The sequence below is a fragment of the Malurus melanocephalus genome, unplaced genomic scaffold (assembly GCF_030028575.1).
Source record: "Malurus melanocephalus ecotype Western Australia unplaced genomic scaffold, MMel_1.1 scaffold_40, whole genome shotgun sequence".
In the NCBI taxonomy this organism is placed as follows: Eukaryota; Metazoa; Chordata; class Aves; order Passeriformes; family Maluridae; genus Malurus; species Malurus melanocephalus.
This window is the reverse complement of record NW_026623272.1, coordinates 693,302-712,877: the sequence shown is the minus strand read 5'-3', so window position 1 is coordinate 712,877 and position 19,576 is coordinate 693,302. Positions and strand designations below refer to the sequence as shown.

At 45.1% G+C, this 19,576-nt stretch overlaps 1 protein-coding gene across 4 annotated transcripts in view; it reads left to right on the top strand.

Annotated features, from left to right (window-relative positions):
- The window catches only part of NECAB2 (N-terminal EF-hand calcium binding protein 2), a 71,174-nt gene that overhangs the window by 24,936 nt on the left and 26,662 nt on the right, over window positions 1–19,576 (top strand). For all 4 annotated transcript variants that reach the window (XM_057364587.1, XM_057364589.1, XM_057364586.1 and 1 more), the window contains one exon: window positions 13,346–13,454. In XM_057364587.1, coding sequence (XP_057220570.1) covers window positions 13,346–13,454 — 109 coding nt within the window. The remainder of the gene's footprint in view (window positions 1–13,345; window positions 13,455–19,576) is intronic.

Sequence of the window (19,576 nt, the reverse complement as noted above, 5' to 3'; positions counted from 1 at the left end):
GAGAGGAGAGGAGCAGTTCCCTGTGCAAAGGCTGCAGACTGCGCTGTCCTGCTGGTGTTCAGTGTGCTAACATGAGCAATGCTGCTCTGTGAGTGCCCCTCTCGAGTCCTGTTATGCCTGGATGGTGGCTGGGGGGAGTTTTGCATCGTGAGGTTCTGCAGAAGGGTCTGGAAGGACCTCTCTGCACTGCCCATGTTCCTCTCCTTGGGATGTGTCTGCTCCCAGGTTCTCAGAGATGYTGGGAAAGGCTGTGTGCTGCTCCAGGTCGCGTGGCTGCAGCAGATGCTGCTGAGATGGCGTGGAAAAATTGTGAATTCAGCAAACGCTAAGTAGCACACGRCATTAAAAATTCACAAAGACTTCTCTGAAACACAGTCTCCCAAAGACACATTTTAATGAGCTGCAGCAGGGCTGGGTGAGGGAGAAGGGAGACCCTTCCCCAGCACTGTGYTAGGAAATAGTCCCATGCACAGGTCTCCCCACTGGTTTGTGCATTTGTGGTTCTCAATTTTCAATGAAAAGCTGCAGCAGAGCAGCTTTATCTTCTTTTCATATTTAGGAACTCAGTGACAACTTCTTCGTGTTTGCTGTGGAAAAGTAAACTAAAAATTGAGAGGCTGTTGTCAGTGTTCAGGAAAAGATATAAGGATTAAACTGAAACAAAACTTGAAATACTTTAGACCTGGGATTTTCAAATGTTCCTTTGAAAGCTCTGTTTAAGAAGAGAAGCCAGATGACCCCATTTTCCCCTGGAAAAAAAAAAAAAAAACAAAAAAAAAAAAAAAAAAAAAAAAAAAAAAAAAAAAACCAAACCAAAAAAACTTGTAGGCATTTTTCCAGTGGCTTTGTCCTTCAGATACCCTTTTTTTCCTCACCTCAGATTTACCCAAACTAAAGCAGGTTGGGTTGAACCACAGAGCCCCGGGACAGTGGGGGATGCTGAGGACGGAAGGAATTGATGGGAGATGCTGAGGTGGCCAGGGGGGCCGGGGGATGCTCACAGCAGGAATCTCGAGCTGGTTCACAACTTTCCCTCTGCCTTTTGTGCCGGTTCCAGTGGGGCTCGATGGCTTTTSCCGTTCAGGGTGGGGAGGAGCACACGGAGCAGCGCTGCGGGGATGCTCTGCCTTTCGCAATTCAGAGTGACCTACTTGTCACAGCAGTGCCCGTGGGGTGTGGGTCGGGGGAGCTTTGCTCGTGCAGCTCCCGCTGCAGTGATTCTCTTTCTTATTGTTTGCATCATTTGTTTTAATTTGTGGTTTTTTTTGTTTTTTTTTCCCTTTGTACTTTATTCTCCAATACATGGGTCATTGCAGAAAAGACAGCAAAACACCTTATCTTTCTCCTCCCTTAGCCAAAAAGSTGGATAAGAGTTCTGGGCATTTTATAACCTACTTTTGAAACAAAAAACCTACAAAAAATAAACAGTGAAGATATTAATGCTGCAGCTTTGTTAAGAGCAGAAATCTGTGATTAAAGTAGTGTTTGTTTAATTTGCCAGAGCAGAAAAATGTATTAAGGTTTTGTTTTTTCCTTTCAATYTTTTTGGAGCAGATGTGCCTTCCCTGCAGGACCTCTCTGTTCTGTGCTGCTCTGATGTTTTTTGCTGGAGCAAAAGGATGAAAGAGTGTAGAAAAGATCTGCATTGTTTGCCTTAGAGATGTTAAATATCTCTGACAGGGCTGAGACACCCATCCTGCCCCGGACAAATAGCGGGAGACACTGAGCATAGGGCTCACATTTTCACTGGGAAAATAAACGGGAAATGCAGAAGCTTATTAAGGGGAAGCATAAAAGTAAATGCAAACGTGGTGGATCAGAGGTGTTTGGCTTGGCTGCTCTCCCTGTGCAGCCGTGGGGAGCCAGGACAGACCGTGCTGGAGACCTGCAACAACATCCCATGGGGAGRGACCACTTTGGCTCTCATTTACACAGGGTCCTGAAGCAAAATGATTTAGCTATTGGCAAAGGAGTTTCTCAGAGAGGGACATCAAACATGAGCAGTTGTTTTGTTTAAAGCCAGAAACTTTTTTTATTTTTTTTTTTTAGCAGAGATTTTGGAACCATTGGGTTTCAAGAAATGACACATTAGTGTTGCAGGAGATCAGTGCTGTAGGATCACACCTGGACTTCGTGGTCCAGGGGTTCACATGAGGAAGCCAGTAATTAATTATGTATTGATTCCATATTTGCTATTCAAGCCCCTATTGAGCCCTGGCACAGGAAGCTGGAGGTCCTGTATACTGCAGATGATAAAGCAGTAGGGAAACTTCTTCTGCCTTCYGAGAATGCAAATGAGGAATCTGCTTTGCGCCTTGGTTTAATTTGCTGCCTCCATCTCTGCGCAGCTTGTTAGCTSAATGGAAAACTGTTGATGCTGCCAATGCAATCTGGATATTGTTTCCTGGGACTGCAGAAAGCGATGAGTTTGTAGCTCTCTAATCTGCRGTAATTTGCTGCTAATTTGTCAACAGTCAACAACTCCAGTGGCTACCGACTGCAAACAGCCCCTCTGCCTCTGCCTTCCTCGGGCCAGGGATAGTGAAAGGTCATTCAGAGCTCTGCTGYCCATCCTCTGCGAGGGTTTTGCTAAGCACAGAATAATTCTTATTTTACAAGAAAGAAATAAAATCACAGGGGAGCTATTGCAGTGACCGAACCCAGGTGAGTTTTCACAACTTGCCCACAGCTCATTCCTGCCACGCCACYGTCCCACAGGGACCCAGCACAGTCACTGCACCCCGGGCACTGCTTTGGTACTAAATCCTTCAGTCAGGCTGAAATGCCAGTCCTGCTGTCAGAGATCAGGAAATCTGTCAGGTGTTGTAGGTTTATCTGTTGCTGTTCCCTCAGCCGGGCAGGGCAGTGGCTGAAATGCCACCCGTGGCTGCTGTCCAGGCAGTGGCTGAAATGCCACCCGTGGCTGCTGTCCAGGCAGTGGCTGAAATGCCACCCGTGGCTGCTGTCCAGGCTGTCCAGGCTGTCCAGGGGACAGGCTGCTGCTGGGGGGGACAGCAGTGAACCCCAGTGGCACAGGGGAGCTGCCAGCAGTGATCCCCATGGATCTGGCAGCTCCTGGCAGCATCTCCTGGCTGTGCCCGGGTCCAGGGTGCTGCTCCAAGCCCTGCCAAGAGCAGCCTCAGCCCAGGGAGATTCTCTCCCTTCCATGCCCTGGCCACACCACCACCACACTTTTGAGAGGCAGCACCATGCATTTCCATAAATTTTTCCCCTTTTGCTCCTTTCCGCTTGCCTCTTTCTCGTTTTGAAGCTGAGTGCTGGGTATAATGAGCTGAAAATAGTGCAAACCCTGCCCTGGCCCTCTGAAATATTCATCTGCAYGATAAAAAAAGCAAGTGAGAAGGCTGGTTAATGAGGAACAGAGGGGAATTAGGGCTGTTTGGTGCTTGTTTCTGAGCTTTTCAAGAAATCTGGATTTAATAGGCTGTTGCAGAGCTGGGGTGTACCGGAGTTGGGAGTGTTGGCTTCTGCTTYGGCTTGATTGAAACTTCCTAATCAATCATCCCAGGTTTACTTTTTCTTCTGATGTTTCTGCCAAAATTTAATGATAAAGTTTGAAAACTTTGGAGCTGGCAGTCTGCCTGGAGCTGATAGTTCACAAATGTTTCATCTAGCACATTCCCACTCGGGCACGGTGCAGAGCTGTGCACATTGCCTTYCTGAATCTGTGATCTGAGCTGTCCCCAGCCACAAGTGGGGACATTAATTTGGCAGGGGAGGGTGTGAGGGCCCTGTAGGAGCTCCAGTGCATTTTAGGAACGCAGGAGGTTACTGTCAGTCAGTAATGGTGTTTCCCCACATGCCTCAAGATGAAGGACCTGCTATCTAAAATTACTTTCTTTCTCCCTTTCCTGTTTGCCCTGGACATGCATCCACAGCTGCTTTTCATGGACTCTGAGAGCTGTGTGAGCTCCATGGTCTGGGTTTGCTGCTGGTTTCAGTGCCCTGAGCTGATCCCTCAGCTCAGTGGGATGCACAGAACATCCAACTCTGCYCCAGCACCAGAGGAGCTGTGCCCTCCCTGTGGCTGTTCCAGCAATTTCCTGACAATATCAGAGGTACTGTCCTGGTGTGTCTGGGTGCAGCAGGGAGCTGTAGCTCCAGGGACTGCTTTCCAGCAAAATGAAGCTTTTGGCTGCCCACCTGGAGATGGAAATCAAGTAAATCACAGAATGGTTTGGGTTGGAAGGGACCTTAAAGCTCATCCAGTTCCAATCCCCTGCCATGGGCAGGGACACCTTCCATAGACCAGGCTGCTCAAAGCCCCATCCAGCCTGGCCTTGAACACTTCCAGGAATGGGAAGTCACCTGATACGTGTCAGAAATGATATTTTGACTTGTCTCTACAGAGAAGCCCAGGCTCCCCTGACCTGCTGAAGGTCAGGCCCTGGTGTGTGTCTGTGCCCTGCCCTCAGCCAGCCCCACAGAGCACTCTCTGCTGACTTYACCCACAGCAGCTTCTCAAAGGATTTTTTTTTGGATATGGTGAAGGTCATGTGGAGTTCAGGAAGGCATGAGCTCCCTCAGATCCCTGAAGGAGAGCACACCAAGCACTGCAATGGTTTCACATCTCTGCCCATCACCCCAGTGCATCCCAGCACATCCAGGATGCACCTGAAGGATCACCATGGCCTGGCAGGAGTGAGAGCCTTGCAGCAGCTTGAAGCCACGTGCAGCTTTTGATGTGTGAGTGGGGAATTGCAAAAAAGTCTTCCAAATAAACCCACTGCTCTGCTTTGATGTGGCAGAGCTCAGGAGCAGATTTAAATATCTCTCTGTGATTCCCAGGCCACCTCTATTGTGCACACAAAGAAATGCTTAACCTTGYAGGGAATTATGTATAACACTGCAGTTTGCTGATGCATAAAATTAACTAATTTTTGCATAGCAAAAATAGCAGCTATGCTATTTAATATTTTAGTATAMGTATCCAAATATCAGTTTTTCTTCCTGCTATTTGTTTTACTGTRTTTATCATCTGTAGGAATTCCTGTGCAGAATAGTTGTTTGTAGGACGCTGCAGGAGGCAGATTCTGCTCTTTTAGCAAGGTCTCCTTGTAAAATTTTGCCTTAAATGCAAGGAGGAAGTTTTGAAGTCAGGATTTACAGCTTTGGGACGGTTGGAGCACAGAGTGATCTCATATTAACAACAAGCTCTGCTGCCTTTGTGCTTCATTTTCCCTTTAGATCAAATATTTAGAGAGGCTTAGTAGCTCGTGGGCTTTGACTGGAGGTTTGGCAGTGGAAAGTTTGCTGATGTTTTTTAAATCACAGAATGATTAAGGTTGGAAAAGCCCCCTAAGGCCACAGAGTGCCCTTGGAGTCAGTCCATCACTGTGTCCCCAAGTGCCACATCTACAATCTTTTAAATACCCTCACAGATGGTGATCCCACCACTTTCCTGGGCAATCTGCTCCAATGCTTGACCACTGTTTCAGTGAATAAATATTTCCTGATACCCAATCTATGCAATTTGTTTCAGGGGGGTGACTGAAAAAGGGGTCTGCAACAGGTCTGCCTGGGCAATAAACAGAAATTTTTGGGATCAAGTAATAGGGATCAAAGGTTGATGATGTTGCAATGACTCCTCTCTGGACAGAAATTCTGATTTTGTATAGCTCTGTCTACAATGTCTCACATATTACACCTAAGATTTCAAATAAAAAAACAAGGTGGGAAGTGTGGGGAGGGGAGATACTGAAGGCACTTGAATGAAGAAGGAAGTAAATGTTCAGGATGACAGAGAGGGGATGAGACTGAGTAACAGTGGAGAGAGCAAGGCAAATGTTTGGTTACATGGAGAACCAAAGCCTTTTAGAGAGAAAATGWGGCTGTTTGGGTCAGGAGGCTGCAGGCTCTGCACAGGGACCTGCTCTTTGCTGTGCTGGCCTGGGGAACTCACAGGGCTTGTGTAACTCACAGGGCAAACGCTTTAAATGAGTAAATAAATCAAAGGTGCTAAAAAGCRATGGTTGTTCGAAGTCAGTCATCCATTTAACAGCACCCAATATAAAAAGGAGGTCTCAGGTCAACTSAGATAAAAAATGACTGAGAGGCAGYRGCARTTGCGTGTCTGGAGCTAAGCTGGGTCTGCTGAAACAGGGATTTCCCGAAGAGGAGAGTGAAGGAACAGAGGGGGAGGTATGTCCCCAATCCCTCCAGCAACAATGAGACCRTCAGTGTGTTATCCAAATGGTTCTCATCCTAAATCCAAAGCACAGCACTGTAMCAGCCTCTAGGAAGACAATTAACTCTATCCCAATCAAAACCAGAACACTTCATTCATTCATTTATTTAATGCTATATATTGATGGTATTTAGCCCAGAGTTCTGCTTTTTGCTACGACAGAGACCAGTAAATAAAACTGCAAGCAAATAACTTGAATAGAGAGAGGAAAACTGCAACAGGTTCCCCCCTGTTTTCTGTGGGAAAATGGTGGATGGAAAAAGCRTTGTGAACTACAGGCATTTCTCTCTGAATCCTCTTCTAATTGTTGAGGTGATTTTTGCTATAAACTCCATTAGGCAGCAATTGCATTGAACCTGGGCAGGCTGTTTACACCCTGGGGAATTACAATTCCAGCACTTTATTATAAACAACTGGGAATATCTTTGGATGGCATTCCTAGATGCCAGTGATGAAACATCCAAATTCAATATAATGGATGAGTACAGAAAAAAACCCCGACATTTAAATCAGGTTATCACAGCAAAGTGAGAATTATGTGGGAAACTGAAAAAAGTAGAGTCTTCACAAAAGGTGGTGGGATAAAATGTGCTATATCACTGTTCCCTGTCTCTCTACCTACCACCTTACATTTGCTAACTATCTATAGCTGCCATTAAAAATAATTTCAAAATTGCTTGTAACTCTARGATGACAAAAGGCTTGATTTCATGATAAAAGCTGAGCAGCTTGGGGAAAATTCTGGCATGCTAATGGACATTGCTTAATGCCCAGGCTATTTCTGATGGGAATGAGGTGCAGTTTTCTGACTACAATGGAAATCCCAATTTTCTTTAGTCCAAGCCCTACAGGGAAGATTCTCAGCCATTGTCTGCCTGGTGCATGCAGCATTAACTCTCACCCTAGACAAGAACCAGGCTTTAAGTCGTTCCTCAGTATCTCATACTGACTGATGTGGTAATTTCGAAATGAAAGTCACTTTTCCCCTATTTTAATGGAAATGAAAAGGCTAATCTTGCCACAAAAATTATCTTCAGTCCTTCTATATCGAGTACCATTCAYGGGTACGTCCTATCTTCATTTGTACCACAAAGCTTCATCATACACTGCATAGAAGAAAGTAGAAGTCCAAAACTGGCTAAATATTGTGTTTGATGAGGTCTGTGCTTTGATGAAGACAAAAGTTGGCCAAATTGCCAAAGAAGGGATGATCTTTATTCCTGGGATGGGGATACTGTGGCTRTCTTCCTAAGGGATGTTCTTGCATTTGCTTTGAGCATCTGTTGTTTCTCCAAGGGCTCATCTGGGCACAGGAAGGAAAGACATCCCAGGAAAACAAAAATCCCAAGGGTTTTTATTAACACAAATAATGGCACAAAGAAGGTGGTGATGCTGGAAGGAGAGCTGTTTGTGGCATTTGCTGTGAGCTTTGGTGTGAGTGCCCATCCTTGCCTGGAGTGAGGAGCGCTGTGGGCTGTGCCCATGGGAGCTGCTGTGGGGTCACTGGCAGAAGATGGAAGACACCACCTCAAATCTGTGTTCATGGCAAAAAGGCAAAGGAGGGGATCATGCCCASCACACAGAAGAGCATTCATCAAGTGTTTTCCAAGGAGCTGAGCAAGCAGAACCCCAGCTCCTGMAGTTCAATCCCTCACTTTGTCTGTATGTGAAACTCTCTTCTTCTGTGCCAGCCTTTGCATTCCTGTGCCAGCATCACCCAGTAGATCCTACCAGCATTCCCAGCTGGCACTGGAAATGCACAGGGGTGTTTCAAAACAGAGATTATCTGCTATGCTGGAAACATCAATCTCTCTCTCAGGTTATCTGTGCAGATCACTTGTGAAAACAGCTGTGCTGGGCATTAGTCAAGTTTTAAAATTTCAAAATTTTGGAATCATTCTGTAAATTTTTTTCACTAAGAAATAACTGCAATTGTATTAATTTCCTTTTAATGGTTTGTGTTCCACCTCTTTAGCACAGCCCCTTGCAGGGCTCTGTTCCCTTGCAGGGCTCTGTTCCAGTGGCAGTGGCACTGTCCCTGCACTGGGCCACCCAAACGTGGGCAGCACTGCTCCTGCACAGCTCCTGCAGCTTCAGCCACGTCTGCAGGTGAATCACCAGCCCTGCTTCCAGTAAATGTGATTGCCCCCAACAGAACTGGGAAGCTGCATTAAAGTGGGTGGATAATTTTTTGCTGCGTGCCCAAACGAGCAGCGAGGAGCTGCAGATGACTTTTGGAGCAGGCTGGRTGATGCAGAGGACACAGCCCTTCTCTGCCCAGTGGAAAAGTTCATCACAGATCAGATCCATGGRCCTGGAGGTAATTTTTCCCAACAGCCCAGGATGGAAAGCTCAAGCCCATATTCACTGCCATTTAAATGAATAAAGTCGCTCCTCCTGGCTTCCAGCAGGGCTGGGTGAGGGCTCAGGGTAGAAGCCAATCCCTGCTCTTGCTGGCTCATGTATCTGCACATGCACACCCCCAAGAAAGAAGAAAAAAATAGAGTTATCATTTTTATTCACAGAATAGAATAAAATCCAATTTACTTACCCATAGCTGTTGGGCACTTGCGACTAAGCGGAGCTTAGAGCATTTTAGAACTCACAGAGTAATAAAAGYAAGTAATGAAGTATATCCATAATAATAGCTAGAAAATATATTCATAATATATCTGGAAAATATATGAGCAGTCTCAACCTCATGTAATTGAAAACAGATTTAGCAAACCCAGGCTCAGAACAGTGACCTTATTTTGTAGCTGCTTTAAGCTATTTTATTTCACTGAGTGAATTTCCAGAAACTCAGCCATCAGATTTCCTATACTTTGGACGATTTATGATCTCAGTTTGATTTTTCCCTGGGCTGTGTTAGCGGGTGAGAACAGCTTGATTGTGTGARTTAGAAGGTGTAAAAGCCACTTCTGGACTCCTCAGATTTTYCTGATGGCAAATGGAGGTGTAATAACATCCCAGTCGGGGCTTTCTGATGCTCTCCCTTATGTCCTTTTCTCTTCAGTCACTTTTAACTTTGATAACTCTGTTGGGCTGGTAATTTGCTTTGGTCTTTGCCTGTGATTGAATTATTTTGAAAAGCCAGGGTAAAATGAAGATTGCTGTCTCAGGAAGGAATGATGGYAGGGTAGCTGTGGCCTGAGTATCTCTTTTCTCAACCATCAGTGCAGGGAGGGAATTTCTAGGTAGTGGCACTTGTCCTTGCAGCCAGCTGGGTGCTGAGGGCTGGGCTCAAAGGGGAGGGAGGGAGTCAGTGGAAGTATGTTGCCCACCTTTAGTATGGTTGTCCAGATAAAAAAAGTCACAAATATTTGTGTAGATATAGATTTTAAGACTTTTACAATCTAGATCTCTTAAAGATCTCCAGATCTTAAAAATKATGGAAACTTGCTTTTCTTTAGTGAGATTTGGTGAAGAATCTCAATTTTTTCCATTATGCTTCCTACCAAAAGCAKCTCCCTGGGGCTGAAATGTTCCAGACAAGCTCTGCAGGGCAGGGCGTGGGTGAGGCTGCGATGTACAGTTGAGGTTCTGGTACAACCCCTGCCTGTCCATTTGGAGAATTTGTACCTACTAAGCCCAGGAGCTTTCATCAAAAACCTGTTTTCTGGAAGTCTTATCCATTCTCTACTGAGTGCAGACACTTGTGCTGTCAGAAGAAGCTGGGGCTGTCCTGATAAGGCTCCTCCTGGAGCGCAGTGTCCCATCAGCTCTCACTTATCACAGCAACTGCCAGCCAGGGGACCTGGTGTCGGTGACGKCGGGGTCAATCCTCCTCGCCCAGGATTTTTTAACAGTTTAATTGGAACTGGCAAATCCCAGCCCAGTCTGCTTCCTCTTATCACCCTCAAGTTCCCTGCAGGCATTTTTTCCTGTTGGGCTCCAGCAGCCCGGGCTCTCGGGCTGTTCCACAATTATAGATATGCAGCTCAAGGATTATCTCGTTATTTAGAAAGGCTTTTGCTTTGTGTGTTTGCAGACAAGTATTCCAGTTTGTATTAAATAATGATCAGCTTTAAGCTGACTGGTACTGGTGGTGGTGGTTGGGGGGGGGGGATGAAAATCTTGAGCATTGCTTGCAGATAAAATTTGTGCTTTTATTCAAATTCTGGCCAGGGGTCGAGCAGTTCTGTGGGGCTTCCAGACAATAAAAATTAAATAAAAGTCATTGTCACCTCCTTCTTCCTCTAGATCTTAAATCATCCTATCTTTTCATTACTTTGGGCTGTTAAATGCCAACAAAAATTCAGTGTATCTTGGTTTTCAGAGATCTGACCTGTCATGGTAGTTGGTATCTGACTACCTGGAGACTCTGAGATAGGAGTCTGAGCAGTGTTTTGGCACAGATTTTAAACACAGACATTTCAGAGGCTGCAGCAAAAAATGCATCCTGGAGCACATTACTCAAAAAAACCTCAAAAAGCCAAGAGTAAAACAAATCAAGCAAGAGTAAAATGAAAGACAGAAGTTATAAGATGTAAACTAGATAAAGGGCATGGATTTTTTTTCCTCAAACTTAAAAACACCTTTGTGTTTTTCAGAGTTAAGCAAAGTGCAATTTCAGATCAAAGTACTCTCCTAAAAAAAAAATCCACTCCACTTTAGAGTTTCTCTTTCACAGTAAGTTGATTTATGTGACTTTCCTGGGAATTTATTTCTCCCTGCCCTCTGCGTGGAAGGACAGTTTGAAGGTGAACAAGCTCTGATTTATGTTTTACAGGTAAAATGTTCCATACATAAAGAACTGCTTAGCCCTTGAGGGATAGAAATGCTGTCATCCTTTTGATCTTGGTGCTTGAAGGTGTGCATTCATTGCCAGCCAGGATGGGAAGAAACCAAACCTTGATCCTGGCTAGGATGCTGCACAAACAGGAGCACTGAGGGGAAAGGCTCCTTATCCAGTTGTGCAGTGTGGAGAGGTGCAGATGGGGGCTATGGATGGGGCTCCTGCTCTGGACAGGGTTTTTGTCTCCTTCAGTGGAAGAATYTCAGCCCTGGCTGGGTCTCCAGGTGACACTGGTGGGATGCTTCATCAACAGGTTCTTGATGAGTACAAATGTTTTAGTGTCCTGTAATCAGAATCAGAGAGCAGCTTTGGGAGCTGTCACGATCTGCTTAACTCAAGCAGAAGWTGTGATGGTTCGTTAACCGAATCTCAGAGTGCAAAAGAAACGAGGGGCAAGTATGTATTCAAAATCATGAGCAATTTTATTGGATTTACACAATAGAAGAGGGTGAGAGGGAGAAAAAGAGAGAAAGTGAGAGAGAGAGAGTGGGGTTATAGCTACCAAGGGCTCAGACAAAGTCCTTAAGGTCCAGATTCCGTGGATTCGTCTAAGTCCATTGGGGAGATCTCGTCTCGGTCTCTTCAGAGAGACTCTTTATAGTCTTTTCAAAAGCGTATGACAGCCAGCCAAGGGGTTCCAAAGCAGGGGAAAACCGGCCAAGAGGTGGGGAAAGAATGTGCCTTGTTTTGTAAGGTGTGCAGCACAGACCACGCAGTTCTCCTCCGCCTTCACAGTAAGAACAGTGCAATCGTCCGTAGCTCACACCTTGTTCAGCAGCCTGAGCACCGGCACTTGGCAGACATCCCACCTTGATCTGGCTCGGACTCCTTTGAGCAAAAGCCCCCCTTCCCTCCCTTGGGGGTTTTGGGGTGTTCAGTCTCTGTCCATCTCGATGATCRTGAGACAGTCGAGGGATTTCCGTACGGTCTCTTACAGGAGCCATTCCCTGAATGTGTGTTGGTATTCTGCACCCTGCCTGCTGCAAAGGGGTCACGTTTTGGGGAAGGAATGCAGAAAAACAATCAGGCAGCTGGACCCTGTCTGCAGCCATTGTGGTGCTCTGGAAACGGTGCCCTCTTCACCCAGTGCTGCTGTAGACTTTGTTCTCCTGCTGTGTTCCTTTCATAATTGCCAATTAAATGGGCATCTTAGACTCCGTTTATCACTGTTCTAAATTTGTCTGTGCCAGGCAAGGGAAAACTGGGTTAGCATTTGGCAATGCAGGTATGTTTTAGGARCAGCAGGCTTACTTTGGGGAAGAACTATTGATGTGCATGTGGAGAGTTGGCTAATTTTGTCCTCTAGCATCATTTCCTGAAAAAGAAACAACAGGGTTTATTATTGATTTGATTAAATAATAAATGATACATTCTCCTACCACAAAGTAGGCAGTATTTCCAGTCTGTGACTTTTCTGTGTATATGAATGGAAAGATTTTAAATAATCTGTGAGCTGGGGTAATTATTGGTATAATAATTATATAAATAGAGCAGCTTGGACAAGAAATGGTAAATGAAAGTTTCTTTAGTTTCTTTTGTCTCTCTCCTGTTGCTTTATTGCTGAACTTCACAGGAGTTTTCTCCAGGTTTCTCACAGCCAGCTCTGTGTCTGTCCTCAGAGCACAGAAAAACACTCCAGATTTATCTGTCGAGTGTAAGCCACTGTCACCTTATCTGTCAAAGTTGTGAAAGAGTCCTTCTTTTTGCCCCTTGTATATGAATTTGATAATTTCTTTTTCCCTCRGTCATTTAAGGAGGATGTATTAACCCCAGTATTAAATTAACACTGGGACCAATATATAAAATAATATAGAAAGCATATGGTCAGATTTTCGCATAAAACTGCTATTAAACATTTCTGTCCAGAGCAGGGAYATGCACAGTGCTGGCGAGGATGCAGCTGGATGGAGATGGCAAAAGATTCTGCTGGGTCTGTTATAATTCCACTCAGGGGTCTTTTCCTATCTATTAAATGTCCCTTWATGAGAGTCCTGCATCATTTGAACACAAAGTAGACAAAGCATTTTATGATTTCTTAAATGCAAGTTTTAGGATGAAGCTTGCCAGTTTTTCCTCTTTAGGTCAGAGCCATGGGTTAATAGCCCAGTTGGTTGCCAATGGCCAGTGCATCCCTACCCAGGAGCATCTGCACTGGGTTTGCCAGAGCTGCAGGGTCCCACCCTGTGGCCTGTGTGCCTCTGCACCAGTTGAGGGCCCGTTCTGCAGAAACCCTTGGAGATGATTTTGGTCTGAACCTTTAAATCTGTAAATAACTCTTGATTTTCAGCCTTGTCCCCCTCACTTGCTGTTCCTAATGACAGATGTGTTGTTCTTTGCAGATGATGGGAAGCTGTCCCTGGAGGAGTTCCAGGCCTTCTTTTCTGATGGGACACTCAACGAAGAAGAACTTGAGAAGCTCTTTCACACCATTGACTCAGACAACACCAAGTAAGTTCCCTGTGCTGACATCTGTGGGGTTAAGGAAAAGCCTTACAGAACRAGCTTCTGTTCGACCCTTTGACCCCTTTAAATCTCAGTTTGGAAAAGGGTTTGAGCTGCAGGTCATGAGACCAGGGAGCGGCCTGAGTGATTGACATGTGACAGCCTGGTGTGTCAGGCTGTGATTGGTTAACAGAGCACCCGGTTTAATTCGTTTATTAACTATCTGGGAACAATCCATCCTTTCTGAAGGTTCTTCTTCCACAGGCACCGAAGAGGTGCTGCCTCATCTTTGTGGGTCTATTTATGGAGCTCCAGGTGATGCTCCTGGATGGGCTCTCAAAGGACTCTGGGACTTGGGTGCTCACCTGCCTCTATTCTTAGATAATTTATAGCCTTTCCTAAGCTTATCAATGCCCAGCTGGCCTTGAGAAGGATGCAGATGGCTGATGTGCAGTCCAGGGCACGTTGGAGTGAGTGTGGGGATGTTTCTTCTGGGCTTCTTGCAGCGGGAAATGGGATTGCAGTCCATTTTTCTCTGGGATTGTAGGGAATTTGCAGCCTGCTCCAAGCCTCAGTAAGGGATGTCATCTAAACTGGCCAGAGAGAAAATGTGCCATTTGTAAATGTCACGCTACGGTGCTGCTGGCAGGGGTCTTGCTGAGCAGTTCCCAAGTGTGACAAGAGCTCCCACAATTCTGTAATATTTCCCTTTAGCCAAGCTGGCTTGATACAGTCATCAATACCTGTTAGGGACTGATACTTGCAGAGAGCAGCGGAGCATCTGCTGTTCTTGGCTGGAAGGAAAAGCAACGAGYTGGTCACGCTTCCAAGTTTAATCCTTGCATGAATTGGCACTGGTTTATTGATTTAAAAAGCATAGACATCTACAGCAAATTTATCAAGTTGGGGAAGGAAAATATTCCTTGTTTTTAATCTGCAAGAGCTGTCTCAATCTCCAGAAAGCCTATTCAGAGCCAGGTTTCCTYCTGCAGTGGGGTTTGTCCCTGTGAAATGAGTACTTTGCTTGATTGCAGTCTGGTAWCCAGTACAGTCCTTCAAGCCCGACTCAGGTGTGCTTTTTGCTATSCTGACAGTAAATTGGCAGCTCTGTRGGAGCTTGGGCAGGGGGGATCTGYCTCCAGCACACTCAGCCACTGGGGCTGCAATTCTGAGTGCTGCTGTTGCACAGTAAGAGGAGCAGAGCTTTCATTTTTCCATTTTACAGGGGAACACTGGAACAAWGTTAACTTTATCTTTCCCAAAGGCAGTTCTAATTACAGTTATTTGCTCTTTGATAKAAGTTTATTTACTTTTAATTCTTTTGATACTCTGTTTTATCTCCCCATTTCTCTCATATTGGCCATCGTGTTTGTTTAGTGTGCAACACAAAGTTTGCTATTGAGATTACATTACAGCAAGAGTAGAAAATGAAGAAAATTATGTTCCTGCTGATTATTAGTAATTGCTGCTACCAGCCAATTACAAAATGTTGATTCAATTTCCTGGAGTATTTTTAGAAGCAGGGAGCTGCCTTACTGGAGCAGATAAAATGAATGTGTGTACCAGTTTCTTGACTGGGATTAGCTGGGGAGAAGTGGAAAAGAGAAAAGCTGTGCAGAGGAGTGGGAGGATGAGGTGGGTTGTGGATGAAGGAGCAGCTGTGCTGCTCTGGAGAGTCAGCCCTGAGGTGCTGTGGGCATCCCAGAGAGACCCCAGTGACAGCAGGGTGCACTTAGGAGGGTGCTGAACTGAAAAGAGACGTTCCAAAATAACCCAGGGGCGTTAATGAGCTTCCTTCTTTCTTCCTGACTGCCTGGGAGGGTCTCTGGGAGGTTTGTGGRGTGATGGGCATGGGCTTCAAACACCATCCCAGGGTTTTATTGCCAGGTATCTGAATGCAAGAGCTCTGCTGCTGATCCCATCATCACCAGGGAATTCAGCTGGCAGCAGCAACATGCAAAATGTGTCACGTCTTTCTCTTGGCATTTTTTGGCAAAATTATGTTCAGAAAGATGCTGTTACTTAAAAACCATGAAAAAATAGCATTTTTCTCTCTGCTGCTCACACTGTCTGCCTTCCTTCCCCCTCCCAGCTGTGGCAGGGGGCAAGAACACCCACATTTCTGGGTGGTTTTGCTCCACTGGTTTTAGCTGTTATTCCAGGAGGTTTCTGCAGTGCTCTTTGGGGAGCTGTCTGAAGATTACTGAGAGGTAATGATGTGTCACTATTAATGYTAAGGCTACTGGAACAGCACAAATAATGTGCAATATTTGTGCTTATGATGTATGGACACACAGAACYGAATATATACTTTTTATTTAGTGGCAGAAATGACCTTTAGAAAACATTAAACAGATTAATGGTCACCTGGTAAATTCAGTTACAATTTCAGAGTCATCTACACACTTACTTATTTCTTCTAAAAAGAAAATTATCAGTTTTAAAAGAAAGAACTCATTGCAAATGTCAAGTCAAACAAGTTTTAGGGTCACAAATGAACAGATGAAACCCTTTAAAGGAGTTACACTGATACTGGACAAAGCTTGTGCTGTCTGACTCACAGTTCCCATCCTCTGTCAGYTCCCTGGGCTGGCATTACTGCCACYCTGCATCCCCTTGGATGGAAGAAGCACCTCTGAGCCCTTGGGAAAGCACAGGGATGTCAGACGTGGCTGTTGGCTGAACAAACGCAGTCCTTGCAGGGGATTTTAAAAATTCCTCTTCTCTCACGTACATTTTTCATTCTGCAGAGGACAATCCTTTGGGAGAGATCTGCTCACTGGAGCAGCRCTGCCCCGATGAGCTGCACAGGTCCATTCACAAGGAGACAAGGACATGGCATTAGCATTCTGCTGCTCTGTCATTTGTTATCTCTTCGTTAGGCTTACAGCTATTCTTTTAATGGCTTTATTCCCCCCCTCTCCCTGCTCCAAATGAGCTCTTCTCTCCAGTGGCAAACACGAGAAAAGGCTGGAATGTGCACGGAGCATAATTCACAGAAGCAGCATCTCTTCTCAGAAGCCTTTGCAGCTTCCCCAGGCTGTCACTTTTGCCAGAGGATTCTGACAAATGGAGAACTGAAGCCTCCTGAGCCTGTCCAGCCTCTCCAGCCTGTCCTGCACCTGGCAGTGCCACCTCCTGTCCTTTSAGGTGCTGGCCTGGGGTGGAGAGTGGTTCCAGAGGGGTAATTGCAGGGGATGGAGGGGAAAATGGACAAGCTGCCTTTGGGATGGCAATATGAACCCACCTTCCTCCTGTGCTTTTCCCTGGGTTTCTGCGGTCCAGTCCTCTCAAATTTGAACAGAAAGTGCTTCTAATYCTTGAGCAAGAACAATGATGAGCAAGATTATGATTGAGTACTTTTTTCCTGGTTTTTTTTCCCCTCCCCCTCCCTAATCTTGGATATTTGCATTGCAAACCTGATTCAGTGGAGTGCTGGATTTGTCTGAAGGCTGCACTACAGAGATGGCTGTGCCCATTGAAACCAGCTTCATTTCTGAATATGGAATGTTCTCAATTAGCTCCCTGGGAAACAAACTACGGCTGGTTTAATCAGCCAAGATGTTGATTAACTGATTCAAGAGACAGTTCTTGTCTCTTCTGAAAGGGACAAAATGATTGCACAGAAATTACATGTCTTGCTCTAATTTCTGGCTCTCAAGAGCATGGGCATTTGGTGGATTTTGTTTATGTGGAAGATGTTTTTGAGTCCTAGCTTATTCTTCTCTAAACATGTCATTTAAATGATACTGTGCTCTATTTTTTATTTAAGTGAAGAAATGCTTGGTGCCAAAGCTGGTGCTCAGCATCTGCGTGCTGATAGAGACACAAAATGTCTCAGGCTCACCRAAGGAAAGGGGCTTTAAAAACAAATCCCTCGGTGGGAAGGTCACTGCGAGGAACACAAAGCTGGAAAACTGCACAGAGTCTTGTTTGAACTAACATTTGARGACATTTTTCTATTTCTAATCCAATTTCCCAGGTGTTTTCCCAGGCAGGCTCTCCGCAGGGTCCCTGGGGACCGCCTGTCTGGTAGAGGCAGATTGGTTCTGGGAGCAGCAGGCTGGTGTTTATTGCAGAGTGAGAGGATCAGGGAGGGTTTGTCTGTGCAAATGGAGTGAAGAAATATCACATGAGAGCCTTTTCTAGCTGGGAAGGGCTCAGCACCCTGTTTTTTGGATTGTATGGGGCCATTCTGCATCACAGGTTTTCCGTTCTAGGGAAYGGAAAGATACCAAGATCTTTCATTAAAACCATAAAATTGACAAAGATATTTAATTCWAACCAGCCACTTGTGTTTGAGTCATGTTTGAGGCAATCAGAGAGATTGTAGACTTTGCTTTCAGCTCCAATCTTGCTAATTTATCAGGGTTGTTTTTTTTTTCTGGGTGAATGTACTTAGGGCATCAGCATCAGGCCGCTGATGGGTCCAGCTGCTCTTTGGTAGGCAGAGCAAACTCTCTGCCTTGAGACTGGATTTGGGGGGATGTTTTTTAGATAATTTTTCAATGGAAGAAGAAAAGAATAGATGAGAAACAAAGATCTAGTGGAAAATACAACAACTGAGTCCACGGTTTTCTTGCTTTACTCTTCTTTTACTCATTCCCTGCCAGTTGTGTGTTACATATCCAAACCTGCACTTTTGTTGCTCTAATTTCTCCCTCTCCTAYGTACAACTTTGGCAATAAACAAGATACTTGCAAAATCTAAATGGAGGAGAAGGTTGATTTAATTTTACCTTATGCTCTCAAATATCCTATTATTTGCTTCTGGCAATTAGCAGCCCGTTCAGCTGAGCTCTGAACAATCCCTGTCTTTTTTTGCAGTTCAATATTCTAGAGATTACAAATAGAAATTGGATTAGCCCAGGCTTCCATATCAAGTGGAAATAKGCAAAATGTTAAATACTCATCAAAAAAGGCCATTTCTGACTGTTTCRTACTGTTGACAATTTGTGCATAAAAACATGATAGATCATCTCCTCCCTCCAAAAAGGGAGTATTTACTTGCTTTGAAAATTGAGCTAAAAGAAACAATGAGAGGTTTAAAACGTGCATAGATGACTTTGTTTGATGCAAATGAAAGGGTCAACAAGCAGAGGGAATTTAGGGAGAAAATAGCTGAAGTGTTTTTTTCCTGCAGTGGCGTTTGGTGAGGGTTTGAGCCCTTCCAGCCCTGCTCAGCATCGCAGCCCAGGGCAAAGGGGACACTGCATAACCCAGCACTGCCCATGGCTGTGGCACCGAGGGATTGCTCCCTGTGGGCCTGAGTGATGCTAAAGCTCTGAAATGCTGGTGCAGGTTGCTGTCTTTTAACTGGCCAGGCTGGAAAAGCCACACTCAGTGGCTTCATAAGCAGTGGGTGGGAGCCCTTCCTGACAATTTTCTGTTTCTTGGGTTTTTAAAGCACTTTACTGAGCATTCCACAGCAGGAGGGCTGTGTTGTGAATTTGTGAATGAGCATCATAGGCTAAAGCCATTCTCTTCCTTCCTGTTACTTATTTTATGGTTTTTTTTCTACAAACAGATAATCTGTATTGCACCAAACCAAATTACCACAACCCCAACTACCCTTGTTAAAGAGTTTGCATTCACAGCAGTCCAAATGCACTGCAAACAGCTGGTATTTAAAAGTCTGCCTTGAGGCTGATCACTTTGAACAAGYCTGACAGCAAAACTGATGTGCAAAAGCTGCTGTATTTACTGCTCCTGAAATGCACRTGGAGATGAGGAGCTGGCTGTGCTGCAGGCTGAAGACACTGCATGGGACCACCATGTCCAAATTCAATAATCAGCTATCTCAGTGCAATGTGATGATAACATCATCAGAAAATCATGTTGTGCTTCCAAAGTGGAGCTGGTGGGARCCCTGAGAGCAAAGAGATTGCCTGTGCTGCCCCTGTGCTGACCATGAATGTCCAGTCCCTTCCAAGGACTACCTTTCCAGCTTTGCCTGGCACTGTCAATATATTCAATATGTGATATAGTCAATATGGGAATCATCAATTTAATAAATTTGGAAGTGCCATCCCTCCCAGCAGCTAAGTTACTTGTAGCCTGTAATTAAACCTGCCTTCTCTTTCCTTTGATGCACTTGTGGGCAGAGTGATATTTTTCAAGAACAAGTCA